Raw genomic sequence first — 12,241 nt, 5'->3', positions numbered from 1 at the left:
TCTATCGATTACAAACCCCATGTAGACTTGAATACATGGAGATTTTTTGTTTTTTGTTGCATTCCTAATCCAATAATTTGATGAAGGGCGGCGGCTCCGGTAGGAGACTCAAAGTGTCAACTTTGAGTCTCCTATTGGAAACATTAGCATCTTTCCACCGGTCTGCGACGAAATGCGACAAAAACAAAAAAAATGCTTTTTTGTGGTGTGCATGTAATTGATAGAAAATAAGTCATTTTTTGGGTGAACTATCCCTTTAAGTATTTCCACCATGTTATGCATGCAGAGAAACACACAGGCTTTAAATTTCAATAATGACTACCTCCCCATACATTATCCCTTGCTTATTAACTGTCTTTGGTCAAGTCCTTTTTTTGTATCACTCATTTAATACCATATACACTCAGTGTGCTTCACATTAAAATAACAAATCATTATAAATAAACAGATATGCAAAGTGCACCCACCACCCCATCCTGTGTGTTCGACTGTGACAAACTTCAGGACTACTGACCCGAGCTGCTCCAGTTTACAATGTGGACTCTTCAGTCCAACACAAAGACGCTTAACGCCTGCATCGTGCAGCAGCTCGTTACGTAACAGGTTCAGGATGGTCAGACTAGAGGAGTTGGAGCTGAGAACGGAGGCCAGATCGTCACAGCATCTCTCTGTGAGTCCACAGCGTTCCAACCTGAATGGAGATGAACACATGAAAATGTTAATCTGTCTTATTAACTGTCTTTGGTCAAGTCCTTTTTTTCTGTATAACTCATTTAACACATTAAGACCTGGGACGCATCTGTGTCATTTTTAGATTTGAGCTAAAAAGCATTATTTTACACTTTGGCTATTCAAAAATAGCAGATCTACAAGCTCATAGCGCGGCACCGAGTGCCGCACTACGAGCTTGTAGATCTGCTATTTTTGAAAAATCGAGGACATTTGTGCAAATCTTTGAATATATTTTTAAAGCTACATTTTTAAACTCAAATCTTTGCTTCTGCGGGGGTCCCTGGAACAAAATATTTTGAGATGGGGTCCGCAGCTAAATACATATACATTTTGAGGGTCCTTGGCATGAAAAACCACTGAGATATACTTCATACAACACGTACACGTACACACACACACACACACACACACACACACACACACACACACACACACACACACACACACACACACACACTTGTGAGCTTGTAGATCTGCCACTTAAAAATATATATATTATTTGTATACATTCTGTGTGATGAGTACTTTCACTTTAAAGGGATAGTTCACCCCCAAAATGACTTTTTTTCCTATCGATTACAAACCCCATGTAGACTTGAATTAATGGAGATTTTTTTGTTTTTGTTGCATTCCTAAGCCAATAATTTGATGATCGGCGGCGGCTCTGGTAGGAGACTCAAAGTGTCAACTTTGAGTCTCCTATTGGAAACATTAGCATCTTTCCGCCGGTCATCAAATTATTGGCTTAGGAATGCGACAAAAACAAAAAAATCTGCATGAATTCAACGCTTCATGGGGTGTGTAATTGATAGAAAAGAGGTCCTTTTTTGGGTGAACTATCCCTTTAAGTATTTCCACCATGGCATGCATGCACAGAAACACACACACACACACACACACACACACACACACACACACACACACACACACACACACACACACACACACACACACACACACACACACAAACACCTAACTGACCACAAGCCTGGGGAAATAAGATGTTTTCTTTTAACATTAACCCAGGAGTCTATATTTTGTCACATGAAAATGCTCAATGGCCACAGACCTCCATCTGAAAATATGTTGTGCCATGGACACCCCGTTTAATACTAAGCTAAGCCTTTCTCCCATACATACTGCAATCTAACAGTATCGCTTCTGTATACAACCACTGAGTTGCTGTATCATTTGAAACAGCATTAATACATAAAGGCTGTGAAATGCTAGATTAGAATGAACAATAAACCATAATGACCAATAAAGTACATTTTCATTGTTTACATTCTATGTCTAAGGTAAGGGGATGTTCACATAAATATGGGAATGTGATGTTGAAGGTACAGTATAGTATAGTATAGCCCTAGTAACCCTTCACCCTGTAACAATAGTCAAATTTGTGCAGTGATGCTGTAAATAATATCACTGATGTAGTGGATGATAGTCAGTGAAGTCATCGAGATTGAAACATTGAGATTTCCCTCTAAAATATGATGCAGTTTATCTCTATCCAAGCTTTGCTGTTGTTGGTGTTGAGTGCCATATCAAACAATCTGTAAAAACTGTGCCTACCCAGCTGTCAGAGTTGTTTTAGACCAGTGTTGTTCTCAAACCTTTCATGTCAAGTACCCCCAAATTAAAATGTATTTTTTTCCCCAACATGTTTTGAAAATAGCTGATCTGCAAGATCTACAGAGTGTCACATCGTGACGACTTGTAAGCTTGTGTAGATCTGCTATTTTGATGCAAAAACTATCTATCTATCTATCTATCTATCTATCTCCCTCTACCGACTACTAGTATAGAGATATGCATCTGCAAAGGAGAGAGAGAACACGTCCATAAGGACATTTCCATAAGTCCTCTCATCAAGTTGTAAACATTGACCACTTGACATGAGGGGGAGGCGGGGCCTTTGCCTTATTTGCAGAGTCCTCTGCAACTAACATAATGAGCGTCAGATCACCTGGCTCACGGGCCATTTTTCTAACAGTGAATAATAAAGTCATTTTCCATTGCAGAAAGGGACATTGAGGGAAAAATGGGAAAGTTTAATTAATAATAAATAGCCTAAAATAAAAAACGTATTTGTATTTGAGGTGACGGAGCACCTTCTAGATTTCCCGGAGCGCAGCAGGCAGGTTAGTCGTCAACATGTAACGTTGCTTGGTTGATGTAAAATATTGACAGATGATCAAATCTGTCCTAACTCATCCTCTGTTTGTTGTGATGGGCCATAATACTAATACTACAACAACTAATGCTAGTATTCATAATATGTATGAAAACAATAATTGATACAGTAGCAAAAACATAATAATGTAACAATATGTACATAGGCTGCACATAAACCAAGGTTTTGCTGTAATTTTGTAGCATTTATAATGACCATATGAAGTGTTTTATGTTTAATATGTTAAGTCAAAACAATCACCTATAACCCAAACAGATAACAGAACTACATTAAAGCAAGTCAAAATGTATAACATGACTGAAGGGTTTCAGAATTTTGACTGTTCTAATGTGTTGATATTGACATGACTACTAACTCAGCCTTTATGTAGTTCCTCAAGGCTGGGATCAGTCTCCTTCGCCCCTCCAAGGATGTGTTGAATGTGCTCAGCTTCAACTCATCCAGAACCTCCTCTGACATCTGCAGCATGTAGGCCAGAGCTGAACACTGGATCTCAGAGAGTTCCCCCCCCCTCTTGGTCTCTGACTTCATGTATGTTTGTATGTCCTGATATACTGACTGGTCCTTCAGCTCCATCAGACAGTGGAAGATGTTGATACATCTGTCAGGAGAGGCATCAGTGTTCATCTCCTTCAGGTTCTGGATGACTTTCTGGACGCTCTCTGGGCTGTTCTCTGTCTGACCCAGCAAGCCTTTCAACAGACCCTGATTGGACTCCAGTGAGAGGCCATGAAGGAAACGCACAAAGAGGTCCAGGTGGCCGTTTTCACTCTTTAGGGCTTTGCGCATGGTATATTTCAGGAAGTCATCCATGGACCGGACCTTTCTTAATTTCAGGGATATCTTCCAGTCAGCCAGGAATGTATGTAATACATTCATCTTCCTCTCTCTGAAACAGTGGAACAGGTAAACTGCAGCCAGAAACTCCTGAATGCTCAGATGAACAAAGCAGTAGACGGGTTCATCCTTGAAGCAATCACTGTCTTTTTTGAAGATCTCTGTGCACAAGGCTGAGTACTGTGGGGCTTCTTTAACACCAAGACCACATTTTTCCAGGTCTGTTTGGTAGAAGATGAGGTTCCCTGTCTCCAGATGTTCAAATGCTAGTCTGGCCAGCTTCAGAAGAACAGTTCTATCAGCCTCTGTCTCATACTTCTTCCCATCCCTCCTTGCCTGAACTAACAGGAAGTGGCAGTACATCTCAGTCGGGGTCTTGGGCAGCTCTCCTGTCTCGTCTGTCTTCAATATGTGCTGCAGAACTGTGGCAGTGATTGAACAGATGACTGGGACTTCACACATGATGTGTATGCTCTTTGATGCAGTGATGTGTGAGATGATTCTCTTGGCCTGGTTCTCATCACTGAATCTCTTCATGATGTATTCCTTCTTCTTGTCATCACTGAACCCTTTCACCTCTGTCACTATGTCAACAAAGCAAGAAGGGATCTGTTTGGCCGCTGCAGGGCGTGTGGTTATCCAGATGTGAGCACAGCGAAGCAGCTCCCCTTTCATCAGGTTTACCAATAGGACCTCCAGTGAGGTGGGACCAGAGCAGTCATGGTCAGTATTGAAGTCTAGGGTCAGCCGACTTTCGTCTAATCCTTCGAGGATGAACAAAAGTTTGAAGGGACTCTTGTCGTAACTAGAGATTCCTGACTCTTGCAGCGTTGTGAAGATGTAATTAAGAGCCTCTTCCGGGATGCATGTGGCTGCGCCGATGCATTTGTGAATTAGCTGTGCCAAACTAAACCTTTTTCCATGCAGCAAATTTAGCCGGCGGAAGTGGAGCACAAATATGAGATGGGGATGTTGCATTTCTGTCGTTGCCCAGTCAGAGATAAACTTGTGCACAAGAAAGGTTTTGCCAACTCCTGCGATACCAATGGACATCACTGTTCTGTGAATGTTTTGTCCAGATGGTGATTTAAAGATTTCACTGAGTTTGATCTCCTGGCCTGTGTTCTTCATCCCCATCTGTGTGACCTCATGCTCACTGCTGACCTCTGTGCTCTCAACTTGTATGACGCTGACATATGTGTAGTTTTCTACAAATTCCTGCTTGTCCATCACTTGGACTGTCCCTTCAGGTACACACGCAAAGGGGTCCTCAACATTTGTTTTGAACTTTTTTTGGTAGAATGAAATCCGTTGTTGTTCACTCCCTTGTGTTTTCACCAGCAAATCTGTAAGAAACAAAACAATTCCTTTTGTTATTGATAGACATTGTAGAAATGTTTGTGTGTGTGTGTGTGTGTGTGTGTGTGTGTGTGTGTGTGTGTGTGTGTGTGTGCAGAACGTTTGTGAATCTATGGGTCTACCCTGAATGTATCCTGTTGAAATAAATGGAGAAATGGATGAATGTTTACCATCGTCTGGTCTCTGAGAGGAAGCTGCACTGCTCCCTGGAGTATCTGGAACATTACTGACATCTAGGATTACAGGATCACACACACACACAATATCAATATCGGCCGATACAAGGGCGATATTGCCGCATTTAGAGCGATATAATGTGATTAAGTGAGCCAAAACTTGTTTGAAATAAATATCTGGATGAAGCAGCATTTGTGTTGCTGATAAGATATTTTATACTGCTTAATGATCTTTATCTTAATATCTTTAATAGCAGTCTTTATCAATACTGCTATTGATCCTTTTCTATTATTTATCACTAAAAAAGTTAGAACTTTAGATACAATTCATTACAAGGAATGTGAAACCAAGTGACACATTTTGTCATTTGGTAAAATGTGTTTCCATCTATCAAATTTAAATCTATTCCTTTCCATCTTGTTAAAGCTGTGAATAAAGAGTCTCCATCATACTAAAGATGCTATTAGACTGTCTTACTCCCTCGCATCCTGTCAAATATTTGAATAAACATGCTTTTACTGCTTTCTAGAGCAGTGGTTCTCAACCTGTGGGTCGGGACCACCAGCGAGTTCCCCAGATGTTGTTTTTTTTTTTTTTGGGGGGGGGGGGGGGGGGGGGGGGGTCCCTACATGACAGTGAACAATTTAAGGACAGCTAAGAACTTTTTAATATCTAAAAGATAAAATGAAATGAAAAAAAGACCACTACTGCATCAAAAGTAATCAACAAACTATACTATAAAAATGTAATGTTCAAATGTAATTATTTGGGGGCGTCACTAGTTCATATATAATTATTTTGGGGGGGTCCCCAGTTCATATATAATTAATTTGGGAGGTTTCAGCCTGAAAAGTTTGAGAACCACTGATCTAGAGTATTTGCAGTTAAACAAATCAATCAATGTATAAGATCATTCTCATCAGTAAAATATCTATATAGTAATGCAAAGATAGGAGCTGAAGAAGGCTGTCTTGACTGAAACAAGTCCACCCTATGATACTTAATAATGTTGTTGCGTGTGCTGGCCCTTATTATTTTAAACTAGTGACAAGTGACAACTACTGTAGGAAAAGAATAACAAATCAATTGACATTTGATCTTACCACAACTATCCAACATGTGGGGTTGGTGTTGTTTAAGGGCATCGTAAAATGCTGCTTTGACGCGTGTTCCCCCTGGATCTAGTACAGTTGTATACAGATTCCTCATTTGGTCCTGTCTCGTCTTCTCTGCTTGAATCCCAGTATACAGCTCAGGATGGACCATGATTCCTAAACTGTCTACTATAGGCATCACTGTGACAACCTTTTGAATAAAATCCGCCCTGTGCTGTTTCACAACATGTGCTGTTTGACACAGAAAAATAGAGTGGTTAATTGGTGGTACATTTATCAGAGAAAATGACATCATTATATCAATGAAAAATAAAGCTCTGCATCTCTACATCCTCACATACATAAAGCGTTACAACTGAGGGCATATCTTTTTTTGCAATAATATATTATTATATTAAGGATATACACTCAAAGGTAGCACAAGTAAACACCTTACTCAATGGTCAAGTCAAGCATTGAACTATATTACTGACAAAAAAACTCACCTTTTGCTTCATCCATTTTTTCTGAAGTCAAGTCGACACCAGCATCCTGTTGTCCACAAAGTGTTGTACATAAGAGTCATTTTATTATATCATATCATCACTGAACACTATTAAACAATGTTATTACACTGGTTAAATGCTTGATTCTGATTGGTCAAAAACTAAATTCAGTGGTGTTGTTATTTTTAAATAATGACCGCTACTATCAATAACAAACCACTGTTATGGACAGAGCCTGAGCTCCTGGTTCATATCAGCCCATGGTGATTTGTTTTTGCCATATCCAACATGGTGGCACCAAGTAAATAAACACAATGCAATTTACTGCTAAACAGTACACTGAAGAATGATTATGAAAATGTTTAAGGAGAGAAATAGACAATGCAGTACCTGAACATTGATTCATAATTTATTGACACTTACTACCAGAGTTTTGTGAGCCGACCGTGTGGCACTGGATACGCCTGGCATAATCTAATGGACTACTTTCATACCCCCCCCCCCCCCCCCCCCCCCCAGGGTGATAAAGACCCCTCCGCTTTGCATCAGGGTCTATCACCCTGTCCGGGTATATTTCTCAACAATGGCCGGCTAACTGTCAATTATCCCTTGTTTATGTCTATGTCCTTGTATGGTACAGTATTTGCTACAGTGTATTCAAATATGTCTCTATCATTCACCAACAAAGTTGAACGGAAACACAATGTAGACAATCATTTTCATCAAGTCAGGTTGGTCCAGCATTATTTGACACAGAAAAAATCGCTCAAACTTACCATTGTGTTGCTCAATCTAACCAGTAACCACCAACCACCAACGACCCTGCTTCACCAGATCAGCATCTTGTCTTTTCTGTCATGTCAAGTCTGAAATGGAAATAAAAATAAAACCACTTTGTCAGGGAGCGCCTGCACAGGCTAGCCTCGGTACCACCTATACCGGCAGGAACTAGCCCCCCCCCCTTAAACTACACATTCTTTAGTTTTTATTATCATCATCACGAATCAGTGTCTGCCGTCCGTCCGCTGTTTCCTGTTTAGTGTTTACCTTACACTTACAACATCACACAGAAACAAACAATGTCTGATTTCTTTGGTGTTTCCACAATTTCCCTTTGGGATTAATAAAGTATATCTCATCTCTCATCTCATTTCCTGAAGACGAGCCTCTAGAGGGAGCTCTGTTTATAACTTCAAATGTGCCTATGTCTTTTAAAAAAACAAAATCCCCAAACAATAATTTGGACATCCTTAGAAGGGGGTCTTTGAGAGATATGCGTTATTACTTTTGAAAAGGAAAGCACGCTGGTGCTCTTCCTTTAAGACAGTGTGGCCTACCTTAAAATGTCAGCATGTATCACAGGAGATGACTTCTGTCTGCTACGTTGTCCAGAGTCATGAGAATATCCTTGTCCATGAACACCAGCCCAAATGTCTCCTTTAGGGTGGAAAATATAATTGTGCAGGTCACTTGATGAATGGACAAAAATAAAGATGAATGAACTTAGGTGAGACCAATTATGTGAAACGCACAAGCATAACAATACAAGTTTTTATGTCTCTAACCTCGGAGGCTTGCTTTCTCTGGAAGACAGCCTGGGGAACGTTGAAGTGCAAAGTGAATAGAAAAGGGTGTGGCGCCTGACAGTATGTGCAGGAACGTCACTCCATGGGGGAAGGGCAGTTCCTCCATAACATAAGTGTTGGACAGTAAGTAACAACATTTACTTCAGTACTGTACTCGAGGTTTTTATTTGTATTTATCTTTATTAATTATTTGCATGACTTTCACACATTTCTTTTTTTCTTTTTCTTTTTTTTATCCCACGATTTTGTAACCCCTATTTTTTACACCCAGTGCCAATTGTCTATGTAATCCTGGGCACTACCTTCCCTCTGCCAACCTAGGGAGGCCAGGGCCGAGCTCATGCCTCCTTCAATGCATGAGAGCCAACTGACCTTCTTGTCACCTGACAGGGGGGAGTTTCCCTGGTTGGACGTAGCGCGTGGAAGGAACACGTTATTCCAACCAGTTCCTTTCCCCTCCATCAGGCGCCCCGGCTAGCCAGGGGGAGGCAGTATAGTGACCAGGATTACTGCATGTTTTTGTGAGGGTACCTACTCTAGGGAACACAGGGAGAACATGGACTTTCACACATTTCAAATGGAAATGTTGTACTTTTGACTCCTCCACATTTCTAGACTCTTCCTAGGTGTAAACAAAAACATATTATGAATTAACCACTTAAGTCCTGTTTCAAATATAGTGAAAATAGCAGATCTACAAGCTCACAATATGTCGCACCTGACATATTGTGAGCTTGTATATCGGCTATTTTCACTATTTTTTAACATTTCTAATTTTAAAAACTTCGGAAATTGTAAATTCCCTTTAAGCCATAATTTTTCTCTGTACCTCACCTCACCTGAACCTGACACTGTTTTGTATTGTACAAGTGTACAAGTACAAGTGCTAACAAGAGAGAATGTAAATAGAGAAATGCTTTACATACACGCACGCACACAGAAACGCACGCACATGCACACATGCACACGTGCACACACATGCACTCGTGCACACACATTGAGGGCAGAGGAAACCATGCAAGGCACCAACCTGCTCATCTGAAGCAGTTATGGGTTCAGTGCTCTAGAACACAAGAACACTTCAACACACAGCCAATAGTAGCCGGGGATCGAACCAAGACGGTCGCTTTACCTCCTGAGCCCCTCAAAAGCCACTGAAGGTCCTATGGCTAATTGTTTTCTAAATATGTGTCTTAAAGGGGAAATCCACCCATTTTCAATATTTAACTATGTCATTAATATAGCATAAAGGAGTTGTGTGGAAATAAGAAAAAAGTTCCCCCCTTTCTGTGTTGCCTTGAAATGGAGGATTGATTGTGGGTTTAACATTGCAAATTACAACATGATGAGTCATCATGTTGTAATTTGCAATGTTAAACCCACAATCAATCCTCCATTTCAAGGCAACACAGAAAGGGGGGAACTTTTTTCTTATTTCCACACAACTTCTTTATGCTATATTAATGACATAGTTAAATATTGAAAATGGGTGGATTTCCCCTTTAACATGTATTTGACCACTATTGGAATGCTCCAATAAAGCTATTTTGTTTTACCCAAGCTGCATTTTCCATAGTTAACCCATTAAGACCGGGAACGCATTGTGTGTCATTTTATATTTCTTTGGCTATTTGAGTTAATATCGATTTATGAGTTATTCACAGGCTGTAGATCTGCTATTTTTGAATAGCACTCTGTGCCGCGCAAAAGTAGAAAAAATAGCAGATCTTCAAGCTCATATCATTGTGCTTTTGGATCTGCCGTTTTTGAAACATTCTGAAAGGTAAAGTAAAAGTGGTTTAGTGTGTGTGTGGGTTTTATGCATATTGAACAAATGAAAGGTGGTAAAAAGAACTCATCGGAACACAGGTTGTTTTTCTCATTTCCTGAAAAGTAAAGGTTTTTGTCATACAAGGTTTGCGTTTTCTTCAAAGCACACTTTTTGCAACCACTCCTACAAATTATGTCCAAAACTCACACACATCGGTAAATATTATTTCTGGAGTCATGGGATCAATCAGTCTCAGTCAGATTTTGCTGGTTATTTTCCAATTAGCTATAACTGCCTTCCAAACTTTACGGGCCCTGGGTAGGCAACCTGGCCTGGCTAACTCATAACTGTATGAGTTTATAACACTTACACTAATAGTAAATGTATGTTACAGTTCATATGGGAAATCAGTAAGCGTTTTAGTGCACCGAGCTGGAATCGAACCCTGTTCTCCAGCTCAGTCAGCAGCAGACTCAGCTGCGTGAAGAAAACTCCCGTGGGGGTGAGTGGAAACCGCTACGATATTATTAATTTGTTTCATTGATAAGATGAACAAATCAGCAGGAATTACTGCTGTAATTACATTTTCTAATAAATATTCATATAATATAAGGCCAGCAATGTAGCTGTCCGGCAAGGTTCCGGACGGTCCCAAATGTCCCCCCACTTTTCAGCTATCGACTGATTTTTTTTTTCTCAAAAAAAAGAATCGACCGGTTGGTTACCACTGGTCTATACAAACACAATTGGTCGTGTTCTGGGGAGGGAAGCCGGGCGGGGAGGGTGATGTTTGTCATGGCATGTACTCCTACGGGCTGGTGGCGGAGCCTGTCAGCAGGGAATGTTGGGTAGGAAGAGCAGGACGGAGGCTCTACTACGTCCTGCTCAAAATATACTTGAGTAAAAGTACAAAAGTATTGGAATCAAAATTTTTTCAAAGTATCAAAGTACCAAAAGTAAAAGTTTTCATTTCACAAGTTTTCAAATGTATGAAATTTATAAAAATCCTTAGAAAATAGCCGATCTACAAGCTCACAACGTGTTGTGTGAGCTTGTAGATCGGCTATTTTCAAATTGCCAAAGTATATAGGTCTGAAGTGGTTTTGTAATAATAATAAAAAAGTACTGTAACTAAAGTTTTTAATTAATTAATAGTGGAGTAAAAGTGCAATATTTCCCTTCGAGATGTAGTGGAGTAGAAGTAAAAATTATTGAAAATTTGAAAATTGTACTTAAGTACAGTGCTTGAGTAAATGTACTTTCCACCACTGCTCTTTTGACAGGCTGCTGAGTGTAAATCAGGACACATGATCAAACTGGTTGTGACACTGCATTCCTTTTAATTCCTGCCATGGCCTTCGTTATCTAATCACTCATCATCTACGTGCCAGTTTCGACTCTCAAGTTAATCTTTCTATTGTTCCATTCACACGCCATGCAACACACCTACGCATGGAATCACAGTCATGTTCTCATCAACATACAATGCCTGCTCACCTCAGTGGAAAACAACTATTAAAGCTACCCAGATGATTAATTGTCATAAAACTGCAATATTCATTGGCTCATTAAAGCTTCATTTTTTCACTTAGAAAAAATCCGCTTGCTCCCAAAAACAAATTGTTACGGGTCCCAGGGCTGCTGGGTACCTCATTAACAAAACTGCTCCTGAGTAAAACAGGAAAACACACAGAACAATGAAAACACTTGACTTGACGTTCTCTTTCCAGAATGCAACTCACAATCTGTTGGTTTTATGAAATGTTCCCTTTTTTTAATCAAAAATCATGTCATCACAATACATTTCACCTCCATTTATCTCTGTTTTAGTCTTTGGTTCAGAGTTCTTCATTTTCACATTAATCACAATTTCAGTTCACCAAATACATATATTCAGATCACATTAATCAACTTTTCCACATATTCACTGTTATTCAATACTTTAAATACCCTTAATGTTGAATAATACTCTTTAGCAGTAAAGT

At 39.8% G+C, this 12,241-nt stretch overlaps 1 protein-coding gene across 1 annotated transcript in view; it reads right to left on the bottom strand.

Moving 5' to 3' along the window:
• The window catches only part of LOC311051243 (NACHT, LRR and PYD domains-containing protein 3-like), a 380,092-nt gene that overhangs the window by 272,726 nt on the left and 95,125 nt on the right, over nt 1–12,241 (bottom strand). Inside the window, exon 11 of the mRNA XM_084065725.1 lies at nt 515–691. Within this exon, the coding sequence (XP_083921851.1) occupies nt 515–691 (177 nt within the window). The remainder of the gene's footprint in view (nt 1–514; nt 692–12,241) is intronic.

Source organism: Gymnoscopelus microlampas (assembly GCF_963454915.1).
Source record: "Gymnoscopelus microlampas genome assembly, chromosome: 9".
Lineage (NCBI taxonomy): Eukaryota > Metazoa > Chordata > Actinopteri > Myctophiformes > Myctophidae > Gymnoscopelus > Gymnoscopelus microlampas.
This window is presented reverse-complemented; position numbering and strand designations above follow the sequence as displayed.